At 38.7% G+C, this 22363-nt stretch overlaps 1 protein-coding gene across 2 annotated transcripts in view; it reads right to left on the reverse strand.

Moving 5' to 3' along the window:
- The window catches only part of si:dkeyp-14d3.1 (transmembrane protein 132C), a 507611-nt gene that overhangs the window by 26665 nt on the left and 458583 nt on the right, over nt 1-22363 (reverse strand). For both annotated transcript variants that reach the window (XM_067413320.1, XM_067413321.1), the window contains one exon: nt 19864-20072. In XM_067413320.1, the coding sequence (XP_067269421.1) occupies nt 19864-20072 (209 nt within the window). The remainder of the gene's footprint in view (nt 1-19863; nt 20073-22363) is intronic.

A 22363-nucleotide genomic window follows, 5' to 3' on the forward strand; every position in this document is an offset into this window, starting at 1 on the left:
TTTGGCAGAGGCCGAAGAGCCTCGCGATCCTCTCTCACATACTCGCATACACACATATAGCCTAGCGGTAAACAAATGGATCATCAGTGCCCACTAGCACCAAACCGTAAAGCTGGAGGTCACGCCTGTTGTGCCCTGATAAATATAAATGAGAATGTGTGGAGCGAGAAATCAGTGGTGAATGCAAAACACACACATTCCGCTGCCATATTTTGAGGTGACGAGCCAAAATGGACATTTTCTCCTCGCTCGCATGAAAAATGTCTCTGGGTCAAATAAAACAAATGCGAGGTGACATTGTCATTTTTAACATGCTCGTTCATCCATCCATCGCTAAACATGTTCACATTGTGATAATCACAGGAAAGATGAATGTACTTTGGCATGCGCTCTGCAGACCGGACTGCAGCTATGTGAGCCAACTCTGCTACTGGCTAATGAGCGTCTGGGCCGGCCTAACACATGTTCATAAACTGCTGACAGAGGCCCTTGACTCTGTAGCGCTAGCGTGGCTGGCGGAGGCATGCTAATTAGCAGTGATGTGCTGACGATGAAATCCTTCATTTAACAGCATGCATTTAGAGGATACATGTGGAGATGTAGATTTGGGTAAAAAATAAAATCATGTCCTGGTACCGCGAAACAACCTTGCTAACAAGACCGATATTAACATTATCCAGGGGCACTGAAATCTGCGGGGCCTCTGACCCAAACTTAGTCAGCTGATTTTTTTACCCCCCAAAACTGCTATTATGCAGAATCCTGTTCCCCCGCAGAATCCTTAACCTACTGGACCCCAAATCTACTTCATTGGTTGACCTTTTGAAAGCGACTTTATTTGGCTGATTAGAAATTATAGAAAAGAGGGTATTTATTCTTAATCATGAAAATATGTTAATGTCTTTTCAATTACAGATCACATTATCAGAATACACAAAAATCAGATACAAATAAATGATCATATACACAATATCAGGTTGTGGTTGGGATCTCACATGACACTGTGAAACAGAACCTTATTGTAAAGCGTTACTGAAAAGTAGTTCTATTTCTATATATTATGTTTATCTAATAAATAGCACTTGGTTGGATATTTTGATATTTAAAGGTATGGCCACATTTTCATTCCTTTCTATGATAGCCGCAAACAGACTGTCGCACAACTCTGAAAGAAATTCAGGCAATAATGTAGCACATACACACAGAAAAATAGGGTGTCAAAATTGAACCTTTAGGGGTACAACAGCTTGTCGCTGGGGCAGTACCCTTAAAAGGACATCTTCGTACCTTTTTTACTCCTAAAAGGTGCATATTAGTACCTTTGAGTACAAATGCGTACCTTAAAGGAACACTCCACTTTTTTTGAAAATAGGCTCATTTTCCAAGTCCCTTAGAGTTAAACAGTTGAGTTTTACCGTTTTTGAATCCATTCAGCCGATCTCTGTATCTGGCGGTAGCCCTTTTAGCGTAGCTTAGCATACATCATAGAATCAGAATAGACCATTAGCATCGCTCTCAAAAATGACTAAAGACTTTATTTTTTCAAAGATAATATTTTTCCCATTTAAAACATTACTATTCTGTAGTTACATCGTGTACTAAGACCAACGGAAAATTAAAAGTTTTGATTTTTAGACCGATTATAGACTATTCTCTCATTCCTGTGTAATAATCAGGGAACTTTGCTGCCATGCAATGGGTGCAGCAGCGCAGTGATATTTCGCAGAACATAGTACCTTGGTCTTAGTACACGATGTAACTACAGAAGGGGCAAGTTTTAAATAGGAAAATATAGTAAAAGTCTTTGAGAGCGATGCTAATGGTCTAATCTGATTCAATGATGTATGCTAAGCTACGCTAAAAGTGCTACTGCCAGATACAGAGATCGGCTGAATGGATTCAAAAATGGTAAAACTCAACTGTTTAACTCTAAGGGACTTGGAAAATGAGCCTATTTTCAAAAAAAGTGGAGTGTTCCTTTAAGGTACTACTATGAACTTTTTTTGTGGTAAAAAAGGGTACAAAGATGTCCTTTTAAGGGTACTGCCCCAGCGACAAGCTGTTGTACCTCTAAAGGTTCAATTTTGACACCCTATTTTTCTGTGTTTATGATTCAAGTCGGCCATTAGGCTTTCTTTAATGGTAGAGCCACAGACCTTGGTATCTCCCAATAATAAGACCATCTCTGGTATGAAGCACATCTCTCAAGGAAGTCACTTTCAAACCAAGCTACCTTTTGCAAATATGTGTATACCAACTTGAATCCACTGCAAAACTTGTGTGGGGAAAACTTTGGATTAGTTTTTTGGTCAGGCATTGAGATTTGAGTAGGAATGGTCCCAACCATGCGTTGTGTGCGTGTGTGTGTGTGTGTGTGTGTGTGTGTGTGTGTGTGTGTGTGTGTGTTTTATTAGGCAGATATATTAGGCAGCAAGTTAACATTTTGTCCCCAAAGTTGATGTGTTAGAAGCAGGAAAAATCACCAAGCATAAGGGGGATTTTTGAGCGAGTTAGACAAAGGCCAAATTGTTATGCTAGCTGACTGGGTCTGGGCATCTCCAAAAATGCAGATGTGATTAGCTTGTGTGATGTTCCCAGTCTGCAGTTGGCAATATCTATCAAAAGACGTTCAAGGAAGAAATAGTGGTGAACAGGCGACAGGGTCATGGGTGGCCAAGGCTCATTGATGCACGTGGGGAGCGAAGGCTGGCCCATGTGGTCCGATCAAATAGATGAGCTACTGTAGCTCCAACTGCTCAAGAAGTTAATGCTGGTTCTGACAGGAAGTTAAAATACACAGTGCATCGCAGTTTGTTGCAAATGGGGCTTCATAGCCACAGGCCAGTCAGGGTGCTCAAGCTGACCCCTGTCCATCACCGAAAGCACCAACAGTGGACACATGAGCATCAGAACTGTACCTCGGAGAAATAGAAGAAGGTGGCCTGGTCTGATGAATCACGTTTTCTGTTACATCATGTGGATGGCCTGTGTCTCTTACCTGGGGAACACATGGCACCAGGATGCACTATTGGGAAGAAGACAAGCTGGTGGAGGCAGTGTGATGCTTCGGGAAATGTTCTGGTGGGAAACCTCGGGTTCTGCCATTCATTTGGATGTTACTTTGACATCCGTGGGATGTGCTGAACAAACAAGTCTGATCCATGGAGGCCCCACCTCACAACTTACAGGACTTGGCAGAGGATCTGCTGCTAACATCTTAGTGCCAGATACCACACCTTCAGGTCCACAGTGGAGTGGGCAGCAAAAGGGGGACACAATACTAAGAAGTGGGCGGCGCTGGCAAGATGATGGATAATGTAGTATTTCACCAGGAATTTCCTTGTTAAACATGATTATTTTAAAATGAAGCTTAAATAATGCGAGCTGAAGTCTTCAGTAGAAGCAGATACCACTGATTAACAACCTCATAGCTCACTGTATCTGAAATCTATTCCATATTGCTATGGAGAAAATGAAGTGTTTTTACTGACTGTTGCACTCTATTGTGTCAGTTTAATCACCATTTATTAAGTATGAGTTTTCAATCCAAGTTTTCTGAACTAGCGACACCAAGCAGAGTGTGGGTGCTAGTATGATGAATACTACATTATGAGTGAGTGGGTTCTTAAGGTGTCACCACAGCAATGTGCATTATTGCCACAGGACTCCGACATTAGAATGGACTTTGGGGCTCTGTCACTGAATCAGAATATTGCATCAGGTGACCATCTTGTTAGTGCTCTCCGAGATTGAGGCTGTCAGGAGGACGGCTATCGAGCCCCTCATTAGAGTCCACTCGATCTGCCATGACAGACAACCTCCCACTGCCGGAGACACAGCTCTATGAAGAGCCTGCTGGTGCAGGGCTCTCTTACTTGTCTCATTTAAGTTTAATTTGACTAGTGGTGTCCAAAGATTCATTATTACATAGTACATACTGATTATATTAACTTAATTTGAACAGAGATTTCAAACGAGTAAACAAATTAGACAGCGCAGTCACAAAACACACTGAAGGCACCAGCAGAAAACAGATTTTTACATTTTCTTCCAAAAAAGTTGAGGTCGCCTTAACAACTTTCCCTGTATTTACTAATTCACACAGATGTTCAGAGTCTCTGGGGCATTGCTTGGGTTTTGTGGGTAGTTGCTATGGTTGTGCTAGGCAGTAGCTTGCTAATTCATCTTAAAAGAGTCCAACCATAAGTTTCTATATTATTCAGATTCATAGATATAAATGAGGTAGGACTTCTCAATGGAAGTATATGATATAAGATATATTCACACGTTTTATCATCCGAATACTTAAGAAAAATAAAATAAAATGTGGAATCTAGTGCTTGACCTTAAAGGAACTGTATGTAAGAAATATATTTTAATTAATCATTAAATGGCCCTCATTTGTCACTAGACATTAATAAATCATATTCATTTTAAATACTTCTATCACTGAAAGCAGTAGTCCGGCCAGGATATTGTCATTTAAAAGTTGTTGTTGCAGCCCTCAGCTGATGTTGATGTTGACATGTTGTGTTTTGGCCTGAAGCTCCACCCTCCACCTATCGGCCAATCACAAAGTCAGTAGTGTTAGGCATCCGGGTTGCCAGATCTGCTCTAGTTACCACAGCTGCAGCTACAAACGTTCCTGCTGATCCTGCAGCCTATCTGACAACCCCGAGTCAGGGGGAGAGGGGGGATAGTAATTGCAGTACCAGTTTTGGCCACAATCTTATATACACTTCCTTTAAATGTGAGCGGTATTCATGTCTCATGCACAAGCGCCATTTCTACATCACTTAGAAACACATAAAGATAAGTGCATGTGATGAGCAGGTTGATGTAAAAACAAGAGGGGGATCAAGGGTGGACTGGGGCAAAAAAGTGGCCCAGGACTTTCTGGCACAAAGTAGAGATGCACGGTAGGCAGTTATAGCCGTGACTTTAATTATATTCGGGCGTGTGGCAGTTGAACCAATCAAAAAAAAACAACAACAAAAAAAAAAATTATATATATATATATATATATATATATATATATATATATATATATATATATATATATATATATATATATATATATATATATATATATATATATACACACACACATTGTTATATATTGTTGTCTGAAGTGGCCTTCCAGCATTTTTTCCTCTCCAGTGTGCCATAAGAAAGTAAAATACAGTGCAAGATGACCGATGATGATTCATCTCCCATCACGCCGCATCTCGTTGCAGCTCCTGATAGGCCACTGAGCAAACCTGTAAGCTATGAGTCCAGCTGTCAGTCTGGAGGCCTAAACGTCTCGTAGATGAGACGGCCTGGGTTATTTGGTTTCGATATTAGTTCTATTTTAAAACAGCCAATCATTGTAGCCACAATCATTCGAATACCACTCGGGGAATAGGCATTTAAAAGAGAGACAGATTATGAGATCAGAGAATGATCAGAAATGACAGCGCGAGATGTTCAGAAGAACCAAAGAGCTAATCTTCTAGAAGCTAAATAACATCCACAGCAAAAAAAGAAGGTAAGAAAAATAGTCTGAAAACTTTGCCCATTAAATAGATGTGCAAGGCAAGCAGGCAAGTTTTGGGTTTGTTATGGACAATTAAAAATGTAAATGTGCAGGCTGCACTGTTGTGCGGTGGACTTTCAGTGAATGAATAGAGTCGACGTTTCTTTAATATCGAGGCTCTGTAGTTTGGTTCTTGTATGATTGTTCGGCCTGCTGGTATAAAATGAATTGCACAGTCTGCCTGAAAAAGACTTGCTCTCTTCACACGCAGTTAAAATGAACGGTTTCATTTCTTCAGGCTTGTCCCAGTCGTGACCCTGACATGCCAGTGTGTAGAGTTGATTAGCCTGTGATGTGAATGGCTGGTTATTTTATTTGAGCTTTCTTTCTTTTTGCAAAAAAACAAATAAAGTGCAATAGGCATTAATTACTAGTGGGTGAAATAGCAGCATGTTGAAAAGATGCCAAATTGTGTTTTTTATTACAATTATAAAACTGTAGTAGCCTATTGAGGTAAGGTCAGGTTTACCGATATCTGTTTTATTTAGGCTATTTATTTATTTTTGTCCCTGTGCATCGATAGGAGATGGAGTTTTGATATTCTAGGGATATACGGTAATATTAGTATTAGCCAATAGACTATACTAGTAGGGACTTTAGGCTTTAAATATATTTGCTACATTGGATCGGTATCCTTTCTAGAACAGGCAAGAGCCTCACGGCTCACATCAGCAGCGCCTTGCATCACCCATAGATCTTTAAACAATCAGCGGATGGCGGGCAGGTGCGGCTTCGAAAATTGGTCAAAAACATTGTTGCAGATGGATGGTGGATGGATTATGAGTTTTGTGATGCAGTTGCAGCTTGCTGGTGAAATAACTAAATTCTTGCATCTCTAGCATAAAGCGGCCCGTCACACCCAGCTCGCAACACGCAAACCCAGCAGCTATCAACACTTATTATCATACAAATTTAAATGCTATTCATACAGAAATATAAATGCTATTTATTAATTAATTTATTTATTTTTGAAATGGTTATTAACATTAATGAATGACTGGCATTATTATTTACATTATGATTTGTCTGTTCTGGTGCACATGGCAAATTTTTCCGTACAGGGAAGTTTAATATCACTAAAGTTGAATACCTCCAAATCAGTCTGTGGTCTGTTTTATGGTGCCTTTCTAGTGGTTATATTATTTGTCATTTCAGGAGCTTGACATTTCCTGCCATTTTATGGAATAGAGCTCCAATTGTGGAAAAGAGTATAAAAATGATCATGTTTATGAAAAATACAGCACATTATAATGATTTCTGCAAGGTCACTTGACATCGAGGAAAATTGGCTTAACATTCTGCTTTGATCACAGGTCACAGCTATTTGAAATTGTATTAATATTTTAGTTTTTCCTGTATTTGTGATCAATAAATGCAGCCTTCTTTCAAAAAACATAAAAACAAACTTGTGTAAAATAATGCATATGAACTAATTAGCAAATTACATAATTTATTTTAGTATATGACACGTGCCTAACACCAGACATTAGACAAAACTGGACACCAGTTTTAGTGTAAGTTTAAAAATAAAATGTAGTTTTATGAATCATTTTCAAATGATTGCAAAAACAATAAAATAAAAAATAAAAAAACGACAAATACATTATAATCTGAGGAATTAATAAAGGTCAGTTTGCATCCCTGTAAATTAATGTCTGATGTTTAACTTTTTATTTAAATTAAACGGTCATAAATAGTGCTGTACTGTCTCGTCATTTTCAACTGCTTATCTTACCTTGGCTCGCATTCGTCAAGCATTAAAAAGTGTCGTACTGATCGATTTCTGTAGACCCTAAATCTTGCCTCCTTTTACTTGATTGAATATCTCAAACATTCTGACACTGATGAGTGCTTTAAGACGCTGCGCTGTGACTGAGCACAATAAATAGATTAGAGTTGTTGCCACAAGTGGGCAGCATGGACCATTCGTCTGGGCTGATGGAAGGATACGTACATTTTCTATAATTCATTCTTCAAATATTTTTTATTCTTCATATATTTTTTATTCTTCATAATGTAATAATAAAAATTGATTGATTTTGATTGATTTTGGCATACAGCTCATGAAAACCCAAAATTCCCAAAATCTCAAAAAATTAGCATATCATGAAAAGGTTCTCTAAACAAGCTATTAACCTAATCATCTGAATCAACTAATTAACTCTAAACACCTGCAAAAGATTCCTTAGGCTTTTAAAAACTCCCAGCCTGGCTCATTACTCAAAACCACAATCATGGGTAAGACTGCCGACCTGACTGCTGTCCAGAAGGCCATCATTGACACCCTCAAGCGAGAGGATAAGACACAGAAAGAAATTTCTGAACGAATAGACTGTTCCCAGAGTGCTGTATCAAGGCACCTCAGTGGGAAGTCTGTGAGAAGGAAAAGGTGTGGCAAAAAAACGCTGCACAACGAGAAGAGGTGACCGGACCCTGAGTAAGATTGTGGAGCAGGACCGATTCCAGACCTTGGGGGACCTGCGGAAGCAGTGGACTGAGTCTGGAGTAGAAACATCCAGAGCCACCGTGCACAGGTGTGTGCAGGAAATGGGCTACAGGTGCTGCATTCCCCAGGTCATGCCACTTTGGGCTACAAAGAAGGAGCACTGGACTGTTGGACAAATTTTGCATGTCATTCAGAAATCAAGGTGCCAGAGTCTGGAGGAAGACTGGGGAGAAGGAAATGTCAAAATGCCTGAAGTCCAGTGTCAAGAATTTTGGGTTTTCATGAGCTGTATGCCAAAATCATCAGTATTAAAACAATAAAATACCCAAAATATTTCAGTTGATGTGCAATAATTCTAAAATATATGAAAGTTTAATTTTTATCATTACATTATGGAAAATAATGAACTTTATCACAATATGCAATGTTTTTGAGAAGGACCTATATATATATATATATATATATATATATATATATATATATATATATATATATATATATATATAGTCCAGTGTATATATATAAACTCACGTTGCTCCAGATAGACAGCACGCCCCTGAGATTGATGTAAAAATGAAAAAAATGTAAAAAAAAAAATTTGCAATATGCATATGCAATTGGCATCCATTAGTGTTAGTCAAGACCACCTAATCCGAGACCAAGTTGAGATCAGTGCGTCGAGTCCAAGACAAGACGAGACCGAGTCAAGACCAAACCAGCACTCCTTAAATTCATAAAGATCATAAAGACAAATCAAATTAAATCCTTAGCAACAAAATGTATCTTTGCACTGCAGAGGTACAGAAGATGCATCTAAATTGGTAAATCACAAATGCTGAAAAAAATGCTGAAAATAAAGTTTTTGAAAACAAAAACTGAAGATTATGTTTTCCGTCATTCTCAAAACAGCTCTCTCTTGATATTGCTTAATTATATCACGTTATATAAAAAAAGATCAAGACAAGTACTTTTTTGCAACAATATCTTGAATTTTGTGAGCATTTGCATGCATTTTGGTGACATTTGGACACAATCCCTCATTCATCTCAGAATCGACGCAATAAATAAATCAAATTAGAAATTAGTTATTGATTGCATCTGAAGCAGCTAGTTTTACATCCAATCACACTATTGATGTTAATAAAGAAATCATACAATGCATTGGCAATTTAGCAATATCCCAGCAGTTGTGGTCTTGAGATAAAATCCTGAGTACTCCAAGTCTGAGACCGAGACAAGACCGAGTACAAAAGTGGTCCTCAAGACCAAGACCGGTCTCGAGTACTACAACACTAGCATCCAATATTAATTCTGTAGACACACATAGAGCAACTCAATAGCATTAATAGCTTTACAATGTGCATCCATATACATAAACCGCAAAATAGGCATTATGAAATAATGCTCTTCAACTAACAAACCAGCATACCATTAGTTATTTTGGTAATACCGTAAATCAGCGGTATACTTATCCAGGGTGCAAACCATCACCCCCAAGTAGGGATGTAATGCATAAGGGGGCCCGCCACATCAGGCCAAATCCTCCCTCCCCTCCACTCCCTACTCTGGGGGTCAAAATACAGACTCACTTTTTTTAAAAGATATTTTGTAGAACTAAATTGATATGAACACATCACTGTCAGCACACTCTTCTTCCCAGAGCACTGACAGTCTGCTCAACTGCATATCTTGCCTACGTCCTTTTTTTTTAAAAAAAAAGGAAAGTCTACAGTGTACATGTCAGGTACTTCACTAATGTTGTCGAAAAGTTGAAGTTTGGGAAGGAATGCCGCCACACAATGCACTGGGATCTCCCGTCTGGCTTTGCTCAAACTCTCAAATGAATCTGTTTTGTAAGCGTCTCAAGAGCTTCCCTTGGCTTTAAAATCCACCTGATACATGTACACCCAGAGCAACCCGCCGGGAACTTCAAATTTCACCTATGTAGAGCTTCGTATTTTATATTCTGTATTCTCAGCTTCTCACACACAATGTGAATCATTCCACATGGGACATGGAGAAACGGAGACGTAGAGGAAACTGCCTCCATACCTCCAGGAAATCTTATATATTGACTTTATTCTATTTTGAATTCACAAGCCCAAGCTTCCCTGTGGGTTATAAGGAGAGAGGTGAAATGTATCCCCATACTTCAGTTTCGAATGACAACTAAATATTATTGGTGCATGCTGGGAAATTGCAGCCAGGAGCTTTTGCAATAGCTTTAAAATGATCAACCCCCTAATGTGATTGTTTCATAACTCAAAGGTTTCCTACTTTTACAGATTCACAGACACCACACCCAGAATGTTTGCCAACCCAAGCACCTCCAAATCAATCACCTCCAAATCAATATTATAGCTTTAATTAATAACTATAACGACCCTAATAAGACTTTATAACAAATTACAATGCATATTAATAATTGGACAGTATTTTCATACTCAGATATGAATGTGAACTTACATCTGATTTAAATTAATATAAATGCTTATTATGAACTACTGCTCTAATAATGATTATATGATTATTTATAAAAATAAATGGAAATTGTAGCAAGATTTCATATATTTCATAAATCACATTATTTGGTATCACGTCCTTATCGTGGATTCACGCCACTACTGCCCGACAGAGAGTTTGTTTAATGGTTTTACACTCCAGAGCCAGCGTAAGATTTGTTTCTCTGTGATTGTGTGGGGATTCTCACATTCTTCACACTGCACCCCTCTCAGTACAAATCGATATGAGAATTTTTGTGCATTTTCTCCTTTAAAGTTTTTTAAAATCCGTTTTTATCCTGGAAATACTCTGTGGGTTTACGCTGAAAATTGCTGCAATTTGTCTTCAATTATCTGATCATTTTGAAAGTTTCATGTGCTCACTAGGGATAGGTACCTCCTTTTCTATGCCAAGTGTTGGATAATTTTCTTAACTTTTCTTTTAAGTTTCTACCTGCAGGATTTTCAGCATTAGTTCCCTTTCCAGTGGAACTAAATGTTGTGTCATGGCTCGCGCAAAGTGTTCCTATAGCGTCAAAACCATGGTGCTGCGTCTCGCTCTGGGTTATAGACGTTTCCATGTTTTATGGGGATATAATATAGATATAATGATTTTTACACTGTACAAACTGTAAATTCCAGTTCCCATCACAACTTTCTGCATTTTTACGTTTTCAAAAACCATTGCTTAGTGTGATTTCTAAGCTGTTTTCATCATGGGGTCCAAAAAAAAAAAAAAAAAAGTTTAGCAAATTTTGGTATCTATAGGCAGTTTCCCATACATCATTGATTTATTTGTGGGGCCATGACACATACAAATTTCAGTGCTTCCCATTCATTAACTAGACTGTGGCGGCCAACAAATATATTTAAACTTCTCATAATAACATAAAATGGTGTTTTATGTTATTTATGTTTTATCAGAGTTTTGCTGAGTAAAGCTCAATTTTAAATTGAACATTGGTCTGTGGAGTCTGCTCTGTATTTTCCACTGCACAAGAGGCGTGATCAACAGGCATTATTAGAATAACTCTGTACTCAATTGGATAGTCTATCAACCAATCAGACCACAAGGGGGCGTGATCAACGGGCAACGACCCATCATTTCTCTATCTGTCATCCTGTTAAACCCACCAATAACACGCCAGGTGAATAAGTCAGTCTGCGATTGTTTCCTGAAAAAGTGTAACAGAAGCAGTAAAAAAAGAATATACCGGTTTCCAGACTGAGTTGACAAGTAAAATAAAATCCCCAGCAGATCAGGCTGGGTTTACCCTAGTCTAGAGTTTAGCACCATTGCTGTCAAACAAACTAAAGTCGAAATTGTGATGTAAGGGTGGTCCGCCCACTGTGGTTTAGGCTGAACGACTAAAGAAACTTTATTAGCAAGATGGTAGGAAACTGTCTGATTCTGGCCTATTTCCACCCATGCAGTTACAATAGCAAAATATGTGGGGGAGCGTTGCTATAGTGTGACGATATTGTATTGCAATAGTTAGCACTTCAAAGTTAATACCAAATCAGAACTAGTTAACACATCATCAATCTTGTCAAAAACAAAATCTTGTTATGGTTACACTTAAAATAGTTACATAAGAGATGGATGAGATGATAAAAACTCATACCATTGATCGTACCCAACATATGTTCCCTGAGAGGTATGAAGGGAGAGAGAAAGAGATGGGGAGAGAGACAAAAAGCAGGCCACAAGAAGAAAGACACAAAATCAAGAGCAGAGAGAAAGAAGAAGAGCCAAAGAGCAGGCCCCAAGAAGAGAGAGCCACAGAATCAAGAGCAGAGAGAAAAGAAGAAGAGAAAAAGAGCAGGCCCCAAGAAGAGAGAGCCACAGAGAGAAAGAAGAAGAGCCAAAGAGCAGGCCCCAAGAAGAGAGAGCCACAGAATCAAGAGCAGAGAGAAAAGAAGAAGAGAAAAAGAGCAGGCCCCAAGAAGAGGGAGCCACAGAGAGAAAGAAGAAGAGAAAAAGAGCAGGCCCCAAGAAGAGAGAGCCACAGAATCAAGAGCAGAGAGAGAAGAAGAAGAGAAAAAGAGCAAGCCCCAAGAAGAGAGAGACAGAGAATAACAGACAGATTACCAGTTACAATATTCTTTTATCAATTTCTTGACCATGTAACTAAATCCAAATTGAGACATTCAAACTGACCAACCCGATAATTAAAACTTCCCCCACTGTAGTAAAGGTGTGATCAGAGCCGGATTAAATAAATGGACTACAGTAGGCAGGCTGTTTTTTGGGCCCCCTCCGTCGATGTTATTTATGAATTGAAATCTGAAACCAAAAGTTCCTAATAAAAGTTAATTCACATTTCATATAGTCTAGTATTTGGTTACAAATTGGTTATGTTGTATATTTTTTGATATTTATTATTTATACGTCATTACACGGCTCTATTAAATGCTGTTAAATTATTCCTCATTCATTGGGAGTGTTATTGTTAAGGCAGTAGTACCAGTAAATAACCAATAGGTGTCAGTAAACTATGTAAACAAATAAATTTATCTTATTTGCTCCTATTTAATCAACACATTTAATTAATATTTTCTGCAAAATACAACAGCTTACAACATTTATAAGTGTTGTAATTAAGAACAAGAAGGCAAACATGACCCCTTTACATTCATCAAGACCATCCATTTAGAAACTGCCTTACAATAAATAATAATAAATATAAGGATGGACGCAACTCGGCCGTCGTCATTATGGCTTCGCCCACCAACTCTATACACGATGTGATTGGCCCAGCAAGAGTTAGGTGAATACAGCTCAGAAGGTTATTGAGAGTTGCTAGACGACACTCGCGGGCAGATTAGATTTGCTGCCGCTAGGGTGCGTCTAGATTTCTAGGCTACCAACTGGTACCACATTGTGCCAAACTTTGTGTACTGGGAATATTTTCTGCCGCATCTTCGAGCCGTGTCTCCGGGCCTGGCTCGGCCTCTGGCTCTGCTGACTCGAGCAGTTTCACAGAAACTTCTGTAAAGCCCAGCGCTGTCTCTTCTTTTGTTCCTCTTAATTTTTCTTCTTTTTACATTTTGCCGCACCCGAAAGCATCTTGAATTTTAACCTACTCAAAACACACCTGCCTGCTAGCTTTGTTGTCCCGCTCTGACCGCCACTGACGTCTCCTCGGACTTAACTGGCTGGCGTTAATGTAACGTGATTTAACAGTCTGGTTAAGATAAATATCGTCACTATTTTTAGTTAATTAATAAATATTGAAATAAATTGTAGATAGGACATTTGTACATTTAATTTAATTTTTATTTTATTATTATTATTTTTGTCCCTCTGTCTGGGCCCCATCCTTCCAATCGGGCCCTAGGCACGTGCCTAGTTTGCCTTTGCGTTAATCCAGCTCTGGGTGTGATACACATTTTGGCCTACAGGCCTTGGGGACTATCAAATGGCCCGCGTGGTAAGATGTGGGTTGAAACAATGAAGCAAAATGTCTTTGTTCATTTTCAAATATCTTTGATTATTTTCAATCCTACAGTGATACGATTTTGTGTCCTTATCAGAAGACTGTTTGTGCTGTGCAAACAGAAGTGCATACTTCGCTCACGTGATCAGTACCTGATCAGCTCAGTAGGTTCAATTGTCAATACCGGTTCACAGTAAGTAATGTAGTGTAATGTAGACCGATACACTATATCAGAACAGAAAACAGGTTTGAGCCCCTTTAAAGGTGCCCTAGAATGAGTTAAAACAATGTTTAATTGATATCTACATAGAGGGTATGTTACTTATTTAAGGGCAAAAATTGTCCAGATACAGTTTTTCAGGTCCATTTACAACCCTATAAATTGTCCCTAGGATGTAATGCTCTGTTTTAGCCTTATTTGGAGAGTCATGAATATTAATGTTGAGCTCTGCTCTGATTGGCTTATTTCAGCAGCTCACAGCTCAGCTCAGTTCAGCGAAGCGGCTCGTGAGTCCTGACCGTCCCGACAGAACGCAGACCGACTGAATGACACTTTAAGCGGAACATCTCAAATGGAGATTGCTGAAATGCAGCTTACTTGTTTATTGGTGTTTTCAGATCATCTGCGCTCGAGAGAGAGCTTGCGTGCATATGGTTGCCAGATTGTACATGTTTAGGTAAAACACCGGATAGTATACGTGTTCTTTTCACAGAAAAGCTCTGATTGGGGGATTTAAATGACTGAAATCTGGCCACCACAAGCACAAACTCTCTTCTTTCCCTCAGACAAAACCAAAACCAGTGGTTTTTGTTCAAGTTTTTATTTTTTAAACTACATTTTAGACTCGTCTTTTTTCGTCAACGATATTAAATGTTAATATAACATTAGTCACAATGTAGGCTACGCAGTGACTGTGATGTACTCTAAAATACAAGCATGCAAAAACATCATACTTAAGTTCTCAAAAATATAAATATATACATTTTTACAAAATGAATAGCCTTGTCAAATGAAATCGTTTTAACTTATACGTTTGCAAGAAGGATCGAGTGAACGATCTGTAAGTAATGTATCTATGGTTGTATTTTGTAATACAAAATAATATGAACCTTTGTCATTAGACACACTATTTAGTTTTGTATGGTACTTGGAGTTTCCTACTGTTACTGTACTAGCATCTTCCATTATCTAGACAATGCTGTCTCGAAGAAATTTTCAATTTAATCAGAAATTGTTTAAACAGTCAATAAGTGGAGAATGAGTGGACTGCTTGCATGAATAAGGTTGTAATGGCCACTTTATTCAGTTCAAGACGCTGAGCGAAGCTTGCTTGAAATGGTCCAAACAAACGAACGATCTTGAATTAACGATTATAATGTATCCAATTATAAACATCAACCATGACTGTTGACATTTTTTATCTGTGGGCAGGGTTTGAAAAGTCCTCATGTCCCCTGCACAGCCTGGAACATGACATTTGTGTCCATGATCTGCCTTTGTTATCCTCGTGTGACGCTTGTTTTCTCAATGATTCGGCTCCATCAGTTCCGCCTGACAATGAACATGTTCGGATGTATGCAAATGTTGTGGGCGTACATATTAATGATCCCAGCGATTGCGTCATGGTTGATGTTGATAATCACTTATTTTTCCATGGTGTTTTTCATGCATGAGATTTACATCTGAAGTAGGAGGCAATGGTGTTTGAGACTCACAGTATGTGATGTCCGTGTACTGAACTCTTATTATTTCACTGTCAAGGTCAATTCAATTTTTCATTCTAAGGCACCTTTAAAGTTCAGGTACAAGTCAATGCCTTTTATGTTCAATTTGCACACTGAATATGGGTTGGATCTCTTAATTTTTGAACTCACAAAGTGCACTAGACTGACAAATTTAACTTTTAAATTCTCTTACGGGGGAACGTGGCACTGGACCCCCCTAGAGTGACAGAGGTCCACCCACTGCAGTTTTCACAAAATCCTGTCGGAAACACTGCCAAGACATTTGTTCCCCACAACGTAGGGTTTACCAGGACCACACACACATAAGCCGCTTTTCCACTACTGGGCCAAACCATTCTCTTTGCTTAATCGTTCCATTTTGTGGAAATCAGGGCCATCCTGAACACATACGGTTACATTTTCCACTGTGATAATGGTTAATAATGGCGGATAATGGTCGTTCTTTGTAAGGTAATATAAATGTGCCAGTCGGTCCCTTGGTAACGCAACGTTTTACTGATGATATGAGATGTGAATAGAGACTGCATTATGGTGTATGATCAGATTTTTATTTTTTATTTTATTAATTATAGCCAGCTACAGAGAAACTGTTAGCCAGGTCAACATACAAGTGACCAATCCTGAGTGGCAAAATCACTAAATGCATTCTACCAGCATGGTTCAACATGGTTAGCCAACCGTGCAGAGAATACTGGGCCGAGAATGGTGTTTAATTCAACCAGACTCAAGTAGAAACATAACTGGAACCATTCCTTACCATTCTTATTCGGGCCAACAGTGGAAAAGCAGCTACACAAGACAAATCAGACAATTATTTTTGCAATTATTATTTGTAACAAATAATCTTTAAAACTCACTCTGGGGCTATGGAACCATTACCCAAAATGCCACATAGGGCAAGAAGGAACTCAGTTACCAGGGCTACCATCAGATAAGACGTTGTTTATAGCTTGAAAAAATGTGAAAAGCAAAGGCCATAGGAAAGACCCATGGCCCTTAAAACAGAATTCCCTGCATTAATGTATAGATAAACTGATCTATAAATGAAAATGCATACCAGCACATCGGCCCTCATTTATTAATCTTGCATAGAAACGGGCGTATATGTTGGCGTTAGATTATGCTCTCATCGCCTGATTTATGAAGCTGTGCGCTCCTCTGCAATCCAGGTGTACGCAATACTTGCCCTTGATAAATGCTGCGGCTGAAAACGATCGTCATTAGAATAACACGCCCCTATATATTCAAGTCTCCGCCTCCCCCACGGCCTCATTTTACGCCATGGACACACGGAAGATGGCAAAGAAGCTAAACTTCTCCTACGTGGAGATCGAGACCATCACCAGGTGAAAAAAAAACGAAATAGTTTTACTTGGGATTTTAAAGAGTGGGATTAAAGACGCCCACAAAAACAAAATATGGACCCAAATTACAAGTACTGTTAATAGTGTGGGGGTTGAGAAGCGCATTCCAATAGTTTAAATAGCTGTTTGGATGAGAAATTACCATCACAATGCATTATTTTACAGCAGGTGTTTTGAAACAATTAGCATTTAATTTCATATCACGGCACATGTATTGGGGTTTAGTGATGAAGATGTGATGTGGAGTACCATTCATTCACATTAATAACTGCATGAAAATTTGTAAGATTCTTCTTCTTCTTCTTATTATTATTATTTAAAAGAAGAAGAATGTTATTTTTATTATTTTGTCAGTCTGAATTATTCAGTTCCAGTTCGTGCGCAGCTGTCGGGCCTAACCCTGAAATGTCAGGTAAAGCGCACAGGCTCGCAACTGAAGGAATACATATGCCTACAAATCAAAAACATTGTCCATGTTGCACAAAAATGAACACTGAAGTTTATAATTACTATGTTGTTGTTGTTTTTCACAGTGGGTCATAATATAGCATATCTTTGTCAGTGCATTTTGTGGTGTTAGGAATTGTTTTTCTGCACATTTTCGCACTAACTCCAAACGTGCGTACACCACCTCCTGAGCTGGTGTAGGATTTGAGCGTGCCGTACGCCAACGTCCATATTGATAAATCTCAGTCACCGTGGGTTTGGGTGTACGCTGGAAATTTGGTGTACGCAACTTTGATAAATGAGGGCCATTGTGTGTATGATTATTCCTTTCTTGTGAAGTGGTACTCTCATATGCCATTTTGTTTTTATGCATGTTTTATGATAGAACCAGCAGTTAATGTAACCTCAGCATTACCTTGTTTAGTGCCTACAGAGTTGTACTTTAAAGATCTGAATGATTGTGTATATGATATGTTGATACCTGTGCAACATATTAGTATTTCAAGAATCTTTAATTGTTTCTTCATCAGCAACCAATCTGTATGCAAATGATCTGCATCTGCAAGTACGATTGGTGCACTGACCCCTTGGAGGAGAGGCCATCTTTAGAGGTAAAAGGTCCCCACACTGATCCTACTCTCTCTTCCTTCCTGCTTCTCCTGGTTGCTGTGCGGGTGTGTGGCCGGAAACCTGGTCCAATCCCACAGTCGCGGACAAACACCTCAAGCCATGTGCAACTTTCTCGACCACGAGTTGAACTAACCGTGCAAATTCATCATATCTTCTTCAGTCAACGCAGAAGAAATCAATTACAACTTCAACCCCATCGGCTCACAGAACCATCAAATCAGAAACTTTACGAAACTGCTTCAACGGCAATGCAAGTATCTCATATTTTAACTAAATAGAGGGTTAGGATAAGCGGTAATAATCCTTTTAACGATGTGCTTTGAAAATCACAAGCTGATGATTCTTTTCATGGTTAATGACTATTTTCTATAGCTTCATTTCTGTTTTCCGGTTCATTCTGTAACCTCCCCTCCACTAGATGGCAGACATGTCATACTTCATCCCTGACTCAAAAAAATATCATGATTCTATACAAAATCTTCGAGCAAGAGCGCATCGAATCAGTGCAAACAAAAGCTTACACGCAATGAAGTGTTGGGTCTTCTATTCCCGGACCCTGATTCCGAAGGAAAATATCAGATGACGGTGATTCTGAAAGTGAAACTAAGCCGTATGAAACTAACGTTACACTAAGCGGTGAACCCTTTGCTCAATGTCAGTGGTAGGAATACTGTTTCCTGGGGTCGGAGTGTTTATCGCCGCTACATGCATTTGGTTTGTTTCTACCATTTATTAGTAATGATTTACACAGTTAGTTTACTAATTACCTGAACATTCAGTATTGTGCAATATAGCATACAGAAGATGAGGGGCATTTTGAGAGGAAAGAAGTGCTGCATTTTATCATTTAAACATGTGGCTTTTCATGAAAATGTTATAATCCAAGATTGCCACCACCGTATGACGTCATAATATGCCAATTAGATGGAAAAATCTAATCCTTACAAAAACTTTGGGTCATCCTTAATATTTCTCTAATTTACAGAAAGTCTCTATCTTTTATCACTTTTAAGTATAGTCTTTTGAAATTAAGATGTCAAAATCGAACGTTTTAGGAAAAACCCTCTGGCGCCTTAAGGGTTATTACAACTTGTGCACAATTCATATTTAGTTCTGATCCTCTGCTTGCTATAACATTTTTATGATTTATGGTCTTGTCACATGCTCTGAGCACTGTACTTGCTTGGAAAGAATTATTTTTCTTTGGCCATGAAAAATATCCCTTTCTTAGAATTAATAATCAATACGGTGTTTGCTGGACGAACTTATAAATTAATTGTAATATTAATTTATCAACATCAAGTTAACCATACGAGAAAAAAGCAGCACTGGCTCTCTCAAATTTAACAGGGCACTAGACGCCCAAGATAAAAAATAAAAAAAAGCACCCTTTTATCTAAGGCGAAAGACTGACGGTATAACTGCATGTGAGTGTGGGTTTGCTTTGTTAGAGTGTTAGAATAAACTAGATCTGACAACACCTTTTACAGCATATAGGTTTTAAATATCTTCCCGCAGACCACCTGCACATTCACAGACTCCAGATGAAAACCCTGGCAACAACAGATCACAAACACACTGAGATGTGTAGAACTTTGAGATTGACAGGTGTTTTAATTTCTTTGAAAAAACTCAGTTTTCACTGCGTATGCAGAATCAAGGCGAGTGCCGATCACTCAGTATTCTCTCAATCCGTTGCAAAGATTCGTACCTCTGTGCGTTACTGTTTACGGGAATCCTCCAGCCTTTGATCTGACTGAGTTCAGTATCTGAAACTTCGATGTGCAGGGGCAGTTTGGGAATCCAGACCTTCACCTCCAGCTGAGCCCTCAGGTAACCGTACGTGAAGTTCACCAGCATTCGGACCCGTCCCCTCATCTCTTTGCCATTCACGTAGACGTAATCACACCTGTCTGATACCTAAAATAGAAAAAAAAGATTGTGTCAGTGATGGAGAGAAGAGAAAAGAACAGGGATTGATCTTTTCAAGACACCTTAGTAAACGTCACATTGCCAAAATCAACAACGCATCTGAGCAAAAGACAAGGTATATCTGAAATGGATTGACAGAGAAATCTGACAATATTAGGAAATTATTTTATTTGGTAGAGCTAGTGTTGTAGTCAAGACCACCTAAAACGAGTCCAAGACCAGTGTGTGCCGAAACCAAGACAAGACCAAGACTTTGTCGGGTTGAAACCAAGACCAGACCAGCACTCCTTAAATTCATCTAAAAGATCCATACTGTCTGAGAAATGTCTTATATTTAATGAATAAATGTAATTAGAATAGTAAGACACTATATGCTGTTAACAATCAAATCAATAACAATAAAATGATTGGCACAGAAGTTGCATCTGAATTGGTACAATTACACCTTCATAAATAACGTTCAGATTATTTTAACATTAATATAGTCACATAATTTAACATTCACAGAGCATTTGTTCAAAACAGCCGATTCATTTAATAATGAAACTTTGAGGAATTAGACACAGTTTAAAATTTGTCATTTAATATTAACTTGTTTATTGAACGTTTGTATAAATCTATCATTTGCAATCACGCTTATATTCATGATAACAGCTCTCGTGATATTGCTTTATTATATTCTGTTATTTAAAAAAAACTACATCTCAGAATTTTCTGGCCATTTATATAAATTGTGGCCATTTTTGAGATGATGCTGCATTGATTTTGAACCCGGCAGCACAGTAAAAAAGACATCCCATTACAAGAAGTTATTGATTGCATTTTAAGCAGTAAGTTTTTCATCAAATCACATTAATAATGTTAAATCAAACAATGCACCAGCAATTATGTGGTTATCCTTGCAGTTGTGGTCTTGAGATAAAATCCAAATCCATGACCAAGACAAGACCGAGTACAAATGCGGTCAAGACAGAGACTGTCACACACTATAAAGAGAGACAGGAGAATCCACGGGCTGGTTTATTCAGCACACTCAAGACTGCAACAATAATGATCCTCCTGGAACCGGAACGGGACACCCAGGGAACACGAGAGACAAAGACACATGGAACACCACCAGGAACAGACTGAAACCATCTGACAATGAGTGAAGGTGAGAGAGAGGTTGATATAGGCTTGGTGATGAGTGCAGCAGGTGGAGACGATGAGCTCCACAATCAGTGACCACGCCTCCAACACCACTACACAACACAACAAGAAGGAGACAATAGCTATGTCTCATTTCAGAAGGCTACGTCCTCTGGAGGTCACATTTGAAGGCTGCATACGTCATAAGGCCGTCTCATTTCAAAAAAGTGAGTAGGACCCTCCAAATGCGACCTTCGAATGCGTCCTTTTTTTCACAGGAATTCGAAGTGTGCATGAGGTGTATCCTTCTCGGCTGGAGATAACCCACAATTCTTTGCGTCGCCGTTAACAACCGTCATATATATATTTTTTATATTATATTTAAAAAACTGCACCACTGCCAGATATACATGCGAATGAAGGGATGGTGTTTAAAATGTAAGTTCAAGATTGTTTTTGTTTTTTAAGCTTTATTACCTCAAACAGATAGTAGTGGTTAACAGGATTACAACGCTTTAGTGCTTGTTTAAACATTTAGAACAGTACATTGCTGTCGAGACAAGAAACATTTCATAGTCATTTTTAAGTTATAAATAATTTTCATTCATATAAACTGGCGTGAGAGCGCGAGGCCGAACATGTTGGCATAGCAACGTGATACTTCCTGCCTGTGTGTCCTACAAAGGACGTCTCTTTTAATTCTGATTGAGGACACTTCGTATACTGCATCCTACACAGGACGTGTCCTCCGGAGGACGCAGCCTTCGAAATTTAACGAAGTGAGACACAGCTATTGAATTGATGAACCGTGACAATGACAAGACAAGACCTTTAAAAAAATGTTCTTAAGTCCGATCTCAAGACCGGTCTCGAGTACTACAATACTAGGTAAAACCGACCTTAACTCTCTGTGAAATAGCAGTGCTCTGGTATATGTATAATCTTGAGTTATAGTTTAAAACAAACAGTTGACCACAATATTCAGGCATGCCAATTTAGGTCATGGTTAAATATCCCATGCCTTAAGATACCTGTGGATTTATTCTCGGCTCCCACAATCTCAGTCCATCTCCCACAGTCGTTCTCATCTCTTTCAGTTGTTCTATCGGTTTCTACCTTTGAATGAAAAGATAAAAGCAGCACTGGCTCTC

This window comes from Pseudorasbora parva, chromosome 13 (assembly GCF_024679245.1).
Source record: "Pseudorasbora parva isolate DD20220531a chromosome 13, ASM2467924v1, whole genome shotgun sequence".
Taxonomy (NCBI): Eukaryota; Metazoa; Chordata; class Actinopteri; order Cypriniformes; family Gobionidae; genus Pseudorasbora; species Pseudorasbora parva.